Genomic DNA, 11,021 nt, shown 5'->3' on the forward strand with positions numbered 1-11,021 from the left:
TGGCTGGAGGTGTCCAAGATGGCAGACAAGATGGCTGCCCCCACGGTTCACACGCGGCGTTGCTGGCGTTAGCGGTTTTACCTTTGCAGGCGCTGACGTAGTGTCCTATCTTCCCACAGCCAGAGCAGGCAGCGTTTTTCGCCGGGCAGCATGCTCTGGGGTGTTTTGCCTGGCCACAAAAGTAACATTTCGGGCCCTTGGACATCGCTGCAGCAGTTGGTGCCGGGGGTGGCGGTCCCATGACCCAAGGTTGCGGCGTTCACGGTGCGGAGCGGTTAGGGGAGAATGCGTCCATATTCCGGTGGGTCGCATCTAGCGAGAGCCCAAGGGACACTGCCTTCTTCAGGTCGATTTCGCCCTTCTCCAACAGTCTCTGCCGGGAGTAGTCGGACTTGAGGCCCGCAATGAACTCATCTCGGATAAGTCCCTCCGCGTGTGTCGCGGCCGATAACTCTTTCCAATCGCAGGCTCGGCCGAGTATCTGTAGTGCCCGTAGGATTGCCTCCACCGATTCCCCGGACTGCTGTTTGCGGGATCTCAGGAGGTGTCTGGCATAAACCGTATTTACCGGGCGTGTGTATTGTCCTTTTAGCAGATCGATAGCCGCCGCATAGGTAGTCGTGTCCTGGATGAGCGTGTAGACTTGGTGGCCCACCTTGGAGGCCAGGATTTTTAGTTTGTTTCCATCTAGTGTCACGGCTGAGGCTTCCAGGTAAGCTTTGAAGCAATGCAGCTATTGTGCGAACTTGGTAGATGAACCCGCCTCTTGAGGGTCTAGGTCCAGGCATGTTGGTCTGAGGGCATGCAGCAGCGCCTGCTGCTCAGCGTTTGGTGCCGTCATTTGCTGCAGCGCCTGCTGCTCAGCATTTGGTGCCGACATTTTGTTATTTTTAATAAAATTGATGCGTTATCAATTACTCATAAAATACGGAGAGTTAGGAGAGTAATTAAAAGGCTTTTATTGACAAAGAACAGAGCATGCCTCTCGTGGTTGACTGGTTTCCAAGAAGGCAGGTGGCTGCAGAGCAGTCACCTTTATACCTGGGCATGTGGGTGGAGCCAGGGGCGGAGCCAGCTGAGGCATGCATAGATACAACAGTGTGCAACAACAACAACAAAGGTGAACAACAATAACAGTGGTTTACCACACTCAGTATATAGCCCGTGAAGTAACTGCTCTTGGAGTGTTGATGGGTCAGCGTAGAGGGAGCTTTACTCTGTATCTAACCCGTGCTGTACAGTTCCTGGAAGTGTTAGATGGGAGTGTGCAGAGGGAGCTTTAATCTGTATCTAGCATGGGCTGTACATGCGATAGGAGTGTTTGATGGGATGGTGTCGAGGGCACTTTACTCTGTGTCTAACCCGTGCTGTACTTGCCCTGGGAGTGTTTGATGGGATGGTGTCGAGGGCACTTTACTCTGTGTCTAACCCGTGCTGTACCTGCCCTAGGAGTGTTTGATTGGACAGTGTAGATGAGCTTGACTCTGTAACTAACCTGTGATTAATAAAGGATTATAAAAGTTTATAAAGTGTTATAAAATGGTACATAGATTTATAAAGAGATATAAATAGATAGATAAATAAATAGGTTTTAAAGGTTTATATCGAATTATAAGGACAGCATGGAGGTCCTGCCTATTCTATATGTGGAGAGCGACCGGCAGGCGGTGAGCTAGCAGTGGGTGGTTGGGTGGACACGCTGCCTGGTGCTGGGCTGCTCGGCCTCATGCAGGTTGCACAGGCCCGAGCCGGGACACTTCCTCTCGCTGCTCACTCCCAAGTTAAGTAAAGCTCCAGCTGCTGTGCCCTGCGGATGCTGTCACACACTTGGCATCGCTTCCGTGAAGCGAAAACATCAATGGCGTCAATGCGCCAGCTGGGTATAGGCCCCGACAGCCACCATCTTTGTACAGGGCGGGGGGGACGATGTCCCGCTACATTGTTCATTGAGCAGCGCCACCATTTTTGTCTAGGGCAAGGCGGCCGCCATCTTGGTGCAGGCGGGAGTTGCGCTGCTTCAGGCGGTGCGTTGGTGTTGGCTATCTTTGTCAAGGGCACTGGTGCCTTTCCAGATGGGGCCTGCCAGATGACAGCGCCCATCACAGGGAGCCCAGTGCAGACAGTGTGTGAGTGAGCATGTTAATGTCCCAGATCACTGGGCCCCCTGATGGGGGAGCACGGCTTGCCAAAATATCAGGCCTAGGAATCTCTCAGGCTACAAATTACCCACTTTTTCTCATCCTTTAATGAATTTTACAATCAGAGTAAAGGGATATTTCCCCACATTCTTCAACTGCTCTCTGAACTTAGTCTGGGTCATGGCATAAATCGCAGTATTTGTGCAGCAACTCAGCAACTGGAGCATGAATCCCATTTCTTGTACATAAACAGGTAGACGTACAGATCTATACCCCAATTCCCACATCCGGTACCATATAGAATACACCATAAACACTGCCCATAACAGGATGAAATTGCCCGAGATAACAAGCAGTAAAATGATGGACTTCCTGCGGCTCTCCATCTCTTGGTCTCTGGGACCCTCCCCACTTCTGGGACCCCGGAGTCTCCTGCGGGCTCTGCCAGACACTAAAATGTGTCTGACAGTGAGAGCATTGAGCAGCAGAATCACCACAAATGGGATCCCCGGATTTAGAATGTGATGAAGGAACTCGATTGCAACCCAAATCGGTGAATACCAAACATCGATTATTATAAAGCAAAACCAGGGGTAGTTCACAAGCGCATATTTATACATTAACATAAAATACCAGATGATGTTCTTTAAACAGCCCAGCACAGTCACTGTTCCCAGAACCACAGCCGCTGTTTTCTCGGTGCAATATGTTGTTTTCATCTTCTGGCAACAAATGGCAACATATCGATCAAAGGTGAAAGTGACGGTGAACCAGACCGAACAGTCTGTGGCTGCAAAAAGCAGGACGCCATGGATATTACACACGGGGATGGACGCCACAAAGCTAAACTGTTCCCTATAAACAATCGGAATGTGCCTTAATATCAGGTCGAGGATGATGACCAGTAGATCCGCCGCTGCCATAGCCACCAAGTAGCGTGTGACACATTTGGAGAGACCACACTTTCCCCGAGACAGGATCACAATCGTCACTAAATTAACTGTGAGGAAGGAAGTTAAACAGAGAAATTATACATCAGGCTGGGAGCAAAAACAGCAGTTTGTTGTAATTCGGGGTGAAATCTGCAACTTATAATCGACATTCAATGATATAATCTAATTAAATTACCTCTGGGGCTGAATACAGGGTTTAATTTAAGAATAATTGGGAATACATTGTGGAATCAAGAAATGAAATGGGAATAAATACATACATCAGGAAAGTTACAGATGTTTGATCAATGAGAGATCAATCGATCTACATTTAGCTCAGCAGACAAAAGTATTACTAGGGGTACCAGAGACAGAAAGGACCAGAAACTGTCCAAAAGCCTTCGTGTCCCGGGATCAATCAGCATTTGGAGCGGTGCAATTCGCTTCTGTCCCCCTGTGTTAGGGAGGGGGAAATCCCACTTGCATTCCGGCTCCTGATTAGAATAGCCATTATGTTTCCAACTGAAGATGAATGCAACAGCAAAATACAGAAACTGCAACCGTGACATGCAATAATTACACGCATTTTTATTTAAAATGTACAGATGCTAAGATAATAAATCCAAATGACTGCAGTTAAAAAGATAACTGGGCTGTAAGAAATGTGTTAAAGATTGAGTTTTCTGCATTTTTTAAAAATGCACAAATTTTAGATGATTGAATTGAAGATTTTCAAAATAACATTGCAAAGAGTGGACTCTGAATTAAAATAAATAGTTATAATTGAACAGGCAATGTCTCATTAAGTGCATTTATTAGCATGGAATCAACGAATTAACCACAAAAGCAACTTATCACCGAATGTGTTTGTAAAGTATCTGAACAGAAATGAAAGAGATTTAACCTTGTACTTTGTCACCTGATGGTTTGCAACTTTTGCAGTGAATAGTAGATGCGAAGATGGCAAAGGATTTCCTTATCCTCAGTAATTCAGTTACTAATCTGGAATTGTTTATCTTGAAGTACAGCAAGAGGTAACGGAGAATCATTCTGGGTCTCACTGACCGATCCAGTAAACTGTGCCAGACGGGCATGGTATGCAATTATAAATTCAAAACAGAGATTGGAAATAGATAGCATGTGTATGACATCTGCTAGGATTTGTTCCTGTGATTCTGTGTAACTACCTACACCGAGCATTAGGTGAAAACAAAAGCAAAATTCGACGGACACTGTAAATCTGAAATAAACATATTGAAACTGGCTGAATGAACATTTTGCGAGAATGTAAATTATGTTTGTAATCCTATTCGAACCATCAGAAGCAGTGTCACTAATGCAGAACTGGAGATGGTGGGAAACTGACTGGAACTGAATGATTAGCGGATATTTCAGACATTTGAAGATGTTGATGTGATCTGCCAGGGTTTGTTCCTGTGACTCTGTGTAAGTAAACATACCGACCATTAAGTGAACACAAAAGCAAAATATTGCGGATGCTGGAAATCTGAAACAAAAATAGAAAATGCTGGAAATACTCAGCGGGTCAGACATTTGTGGAGAGAGAAAGAGAATGAACGTTTCAGGTCGATGACCTTTCGCCATTAGGTGGAAAATGTCGTAAACCAAGGCAACATTCTTCTGATCTGTTACAAATGTTCGGTGGAGAAAACAGACTGAAATTCGTTAAATAAAGAGTCTCCTCCAATATTATTGCCTGAGTTGAATATAGCAAATTTGAATCTTGGTAACACCGTATCACTTTCAGTATCAATAGCCAACAGCAGCTTGGATGGGCTGGGGAAAGACAACGAGAGAAATAGTGTTAAACATTATTTACAGAATTAATACAGACACTTGCCAGGAATACCAATGCGGGGGGCTGGGGGGGACTGGGGGAGTAAATGACAAGAACAGTAATTCAGTGAAACATCGATTATATAATTAATAGCTGGGTACAGAGACTTACCAGGTATACTGACAGCAGCTGGGGCAGTGGAGTAAATGACAAGAACAGTAAAACATAGTGTCATAGAATCATAGAGTCATAACGGCATAGGGGAAGGGCATTTGGCCCATCGAGTCTGTGCCGGCTCTCTGTAGAGCAATCTAGTCAGTCCCATTCCCCCGCTCTATCCCCGTAGACCTTCAAGTTTATTTCTGTCAAGTGCCGATTCAATCTCCCGTTGAAAACATTGAGTTTCTCTGATTCCACCACTTCCATCGGAAACTAGTTCCATGTCCTCACCACTTACTGCATAAAAACGTTTCTCCTCATGTCCTCCCTGTATCTCCTGACCAAAACCTTAAATCTGTGTACACCAGTCCATGCACCATGCACTGGTGGGAACAGCCGTTCCCCATCTAGCCTATCCAAACCTGCCAATATCTTGTACACATTTATCAAATCACCCCTCAACCTCCTTTTCTCTAATGAAACACATCCAGCTTCTCCAACCTGTCCTTGTTGCTAAGATCCCCCATACCCGAAAGCATTCTGGTAAATCTTCTCTGCACCCTCTCAAGTGCCTTCACATTCTTCCTAAAGTGTGATGACCAGAACTGGGCGTAATTCTGCAGTTGTGGCCTAACCAGCATTTTATAAAAATTCTGCATAACCTGTCTACCATCCTCAAGTCTGAAAAACAGCCATTTACCAGAACTCATTGTTTCCTGTCTGTAAGCCAATTCCTTATCCAAGCTGCAACTGTCCACTATTCCATGACCCTCCATTTTATTAATCAGCCTCCTAAGTGATGCTTTGTCAAACGCCTTCCTAAAATCCATGTAGACAACATCCATTGCATTCCTTTCATCAATCCTCACCTTCTTCGTCACTAATAGGCCCACCCCTTCTAATTGTACCCGCTTACTGTTTATTAGCTGGTAGAAGATTTTTGGGTTCCCTCTTATGTTACTTGCCATTCTACTCTCATAATCTCTCTTTGCCAACCTTATTTTCATCTTCACCTTCCATCTCAAATTAACGTATTTAATTTGGCTCTCCCTTGAAGAATTCGCCTGATATTCATCATAAAAGCTCTTTTATGTTTAATCATCTTCTCTATCGCCCTTGTCATCGAAGGAGCCTTGCTTTGGTTCTCTTACCCTTCTCTCTTGTTGGAATATACCTAGCCTTTAATTGGAACATCTCCACCTTAAAGATCACCAATTGTTTCGCTGTAGTTTTTCCTGTCAGTCTTTGGTTCCATTTTACCCTGTCTCGATGCCTTCACATCCCGTTAAAGTTAGCCCTATTCCAGTTTAGAAGATCCACTCTAGGTGGCTCTTTGCACCTCTCCATTGCTCGTTCAAATCTGATGATATAATGATCAATCGTCCTCAAGTGTTTTCCCACAGGCACTTGGTCGACTTGGCCCACCTCATTCCACAGCACCAGATTCAGCATTGCCTCATTCATAATTGGGCTAAGAACATACTGGTCAATGAAATTCGCCAGAACACATTTCAGAAATTCCTCCCCCTCCTTTGCCTTTATCCTTGCATTATCCAAATCGAGATTTGGGTAAGTAAAGTCCCCCCGTATCACCACTCTATAGCTCTTGCATATCTCTGCGATTTCCTGCAGATTTGCTCCTCTACCTGCCTCCCGCTGTTTGGAGGACTGTAGAATAGCCCCAATAGCGTGATCATACCATTCGAGCTCCTCAACTCTAAACAAATGGATTCTGTACTTGTCCCCTCAAGAACTTTCTCCCTTTCCAAAACTACAATGTCTTCCTTAAGCAGCACTGCCACCCCGCCTCGCTTTTTTTCCTTCCCTATCGTTTCTGAGCACTTTTTACCCTTGACCATTAAGTGCCTAGTCCTCACAGTTATTAAGCCACAATACCACATTGCCACACTGCTAATTGTGCCTGTATCTCACCAATCTTGTTCACCACACTGTGTGTGTTTACGTACATGCGTTCTAAACCCATTATTGGATGTTGCGTAGTCTTCCTGAGTCTGCTCCTATCTAATATGGAACTACTTCCGCCTCCAGTAATACTATGTTCACAAGAACTATCCAACACACTCACTCTTTTATGCACCTTATTCCTTTTTTCTACTCCTATGTGATGGTGCCCATCCCCCTGCCAAGCTACTTTATTCCCTCCCCAACAGCACTAGTGCACTGCCGTGTGAGAAAATTGGTCCCGGCTCTGTTGAGTTTTATCCCATCCGGCTTGTACAGGTCACACTTTCCTCAGGAATTGTCCCAATGCCACAGGAATCTAAAGCCTTCCCTCCTGCATAATCTCTCCAGCCACGCATTCATCTGTTCTAACCTCCTACTCCTGTACTCACTAGCACATGGCACCGGTAATAATCTGGAGTTGACTAGCTTTATGGTCCTGCTTTTTAATCTCTCTCCTACCTCCTAAAAATCTGCCTGGGGAATCTCATCCCTCTTTCTGCCTGTGTAATTGGTACCGATATGGCCAACGACCTCTGGCTGTTCACCCTCCCTCAACAAATTGTTCTGCAGCCGCTCAGTGATATCCTTCACGATGGCATCAAGAAGGCAACCTACCATCCTGTAGTCACGTTTATGGCCGCAGAAACACTTGTCAACTCCCCTAACTATGGAAACTCCTACCACTATTGCTCTTCCATTCTTTTTCCTTCCCACCCCCCGTGCAGCTGAGACACATGTGGTGCAGTGGACTTGATTCTGGTTGCAATCCCCAGAGGATCAATCACTCTCACCAGTACTAGGAATAGAATACTTGTGCGCAATGCACTCCGGGGATTCACTGGACTGTGTCAGACAGGCATGGGAACCGATTGTAAATTCATAACAAAGATTGGAAATAAATGTATTGAAATCTGGCAGAATAAATATTTGGTGAGAAAGTAAATTATCCTTATAATCCTATTATAACCATCAGAAGCAGTGCCACTATTGCAGAACTGGAGATGGTGGGAAACGAGAAACTGTCCGGAACTGAATGATTAGAGGGTATTTCAGGAGGCCAGAAAATTCTGGGGACAGAACAGAGCAAAAGGAAGTTATATTCCTGTATTGCACTTTAACTGAGAACAAAAGTCGAGAGACGTCTGAAAAAAGGGAGGAATAAAATAAGAAAAAAAATGGATTGTCCCAATCTTGATCTCTGATTTATCCCATCTCAGATCATTAGGCTAAAAACCTTCAAAATAAATATATATTACTAAACGGCATAATTGTAGAGATTATCCAAGTGATGGAATGATGGGACTGCCTACAAGACACTGGTCCCGACTCAGTGCAGGAAATTCATTGCTAGGGCCGCCTAGTTGACACTGCTCCCACCTTAGTCTATGAATTTCATTCTCAGGTCCGCCTAGATTACACTGATCTCACCTCAGTCCAGGCATTTCATTCCCAGTACCGCTTAGGTTACAAAGCTCCCGCCTCACTCCATGAATTCCATTGCCAGGTCCATCTTGCTTACACTGCTGCCGCCTCAGTACAGGAAGTTCATTCCCAGGGAAGCCTAGTTTACACTGCTCCCTGCTCAGTACAGGAAGTTCATTCCCAGGGAAGCCTAGTTTACACTGCTCCCTGCTCAGTCCAGGAATTTCATTCCCAGGACCGCTTACATTATACTGCCCCCGCCTCAGTTCAGCAATTTCAATTCCAGGGGCGCCCAGATTATATTGCTCCCGCCTAAATCCAGGAATTTCATTCCCATGGCCGTCCAGATTACACTGCTCTCGCCTCATGCCAGGAATATAATTCCCAGGGCTGCCTCGATTGCACTGCTCCACATCAATCTTGGAATATTATTTCCAGGGCTGCCTAAATTGCACTGCTCCCGACTCAGTCCAGGAATTTGATTCCCATGGCCGGCTAGGTTAGTCTGCTCCCACCTCAGTCCAGGAATTTCATTCCCAGAGCCGTCTTCATTGCACTGCTCCCGCCTCAATCCAGGAATTTCATTCCCAGGGCATTCTGTACAACTGAATCGAGAACAAGAAAAACAGGATGTTTCTAAAAATTGACCTCAGCCAGCCAAACCTGTAATGGCTCTTTACAGATGGGAAGAATAAATACAACGAGCAAAGGTTTGACGCCAAGGAATCAAAGCAAAGTGCTTAAAATATTAACCAACGAGATAAATATCCTGTTACCATGTCAAAACTACATGAAACATAAGAACATAGGAACATAAGAAATAGGAGCAGCAGTAGGCCACTTGGCCCTTGGAACCAGCTCTTCCATTCAATACAATCAGGTTTGATCTTCTACCTTATCTCCACTTTCCTGCACTATCCTCATATCCCTTTCTTCCCCTAATATTCAAAAATCTAGCGATCTCTGTCTTGAATATATTCAACGACTGAGCCTCCACAGCTCTCTGGGGTACACAATTCCAAAGTTTCACCACCCTCTGAGTGAAGAAATTTCTCTTCATCTCAGTCCTAAATTGCAGATCCCTCATTCTAAGACTGTGCCGTCTGTTTCTAGACTCCCCAGCCAAGGGAAACATCCTGACTGCATCTACCCTGTCAAGGCCTGCAAGAATTTTGTATGTTTCAGTGAATCACCTCGCATTCTCTTAAACTCTAGAGTCTATTGGCCTAGACAACTCAAAGTCTCCTCATAGGACAATCCCCCATCTCAGGAACCTGTCCGTTGGAGCTTCGTTGCTCTCCCTTTGTGGCACGTATACCCTTCCTTAGGTAAGGAGACCAAAACTGTGCAGAATACTCCAGGTGTGGTCTCAACAGGGCCATATATAAGTGTGGTAAGACGTCTTTACTCTTATACTCAAATCCTCTTGTAATAAAGGCCGATATGCCATTTGCTTTCCTAATTGATTGCTATACCTGCATGTTAACTTTCAGTGATCCGTGTACAAACACACCCAGGCCCATCTGAACACCAACATTTCCCAATCTCTCACCATTTAATAATAATCTGCTTTTCTATTTGTCCTACAAAATGGATAGCGTCACATTTTTTCCACCTTATATTCCAATTGCCATGTTTTTACCGACGCACTTAGCCAGTCTATATCCCCTTGAAGCCTCCTTGCATCCTCCTCACAACTTACATTCCCAACCAGCTTTGTACCATCAGCAGACTTACATATATTACATTTCGTCCCATATCCAAAACTTTGACGTAGATTGTGAATACCTGATGCCCAAGCACTGATCCTTGCGGTACACCACCAATTACAGCCTGCCAACCCGTTTATTCCTACTCTGTTTTCTGTCCGTTAACCAATCCTCAATCCATGCTAGTGTATTACCCCAACCCCATTAGCCCTAATTTTGTTTTATTACCTCTTGTGTGGCACCTTATTGAATGCCTTCTGAATATCCAAACATTCCATATCCACAGGTTGCCCCTTACCTATTCTGTTATTTACAATCTTATAAAACTCTTATAGATTTGTCAAACACGATTTCCCTTTCATAAATCTGTATTGACTGTGCCCAATCGTATTACTGTTTTCTAAATGCCATGTTACCACGTCCATAAAAATAGATTCCAGTATTTTCTAGACCTGATGTCAGGCTAACTGCTCTGTAATTCCCCGTTTTCCCTCTCCCTCCATTCTTAAGCAGTGGGGTTACATTTTCTACAACCCAATCCGTGGGAACTGTTCTCGAATCTATGGAATTTTGGAAACGGACAAACATTGCATCCACTCTCTCTATAGCCACCTCTTGGCCAAAGCCTAGGATGTAGGCCATCAGGTCGAGGTGGTTTATCGGCTTTCAGTCCCATTAATTTGTCCAGTACTACTTTTTCACTGAGACTAATTTCTTTCAGTTCCTCATTGTCGCTAGCCCCTTGGTTCTCCATTATTTCCGGGAAGTTTTTTGGATCTTCTTTTGTGAAGAGGGACACAAAGTACTTGCTTAATTTATATGCCATTGCCTTATACCCCATTAAAATACTCCTGTCTCAGCCTGCAAAGGACCCGCATTTACTTTCACATATCTTTTG

The 11,021-nt window shown here is 44.7% G+C and overlaps 1 protein-coding gene across 1 annotated transcript; it reads right to left on the reverse strand.

Moving 5' to 3' along the window:
* Positions 1 to 942: 942 nt before the first annotated feature.
* Positions 943 to 5,157, reverse strand: LOC147091652 (uncharacterized). The gene has a single exon (XM_085976567.1). The coding sequence runs from the start codon at positions 3,059 to 3,061 to the stop codon at positions 2,237 to 2,239; it is 825 nt and encodes a 274-aa protein (XP_085832693.1). The 5' UTR covers positions 3,062 to 5,157; the 3' UTR covers positions 943 to 2,236.
* Positions 5,158 to 11,021: the final 5,864 nt, after the last annotated feature.

Source organism: Somniosus microcephalus, unplaced genomic scaffold (genome assembly GCF_052327205.1).
Source record: "Somniosus microcephalus isolate GS21.2 unplaced genomic scaffold, FLI_Smic_1.0 unresolved_chr3, whole genome shotgun sequence".
Lineage (NCBI taxonomy): Eukaryota > Metazoa > Chordata > Chondrichthyes > Squaliformes > Somniosidae > Somniosus > Somniosus microcephalus.

Coding starts and splice junctions, on each gene's coding strand:
- LOC147091652 (XM_085976567.1), bottom strand. CDS start 3,061: ATGGCAGCGGCGGATCTACTGGTCATCATCCTCGACCTGATATTAAGG.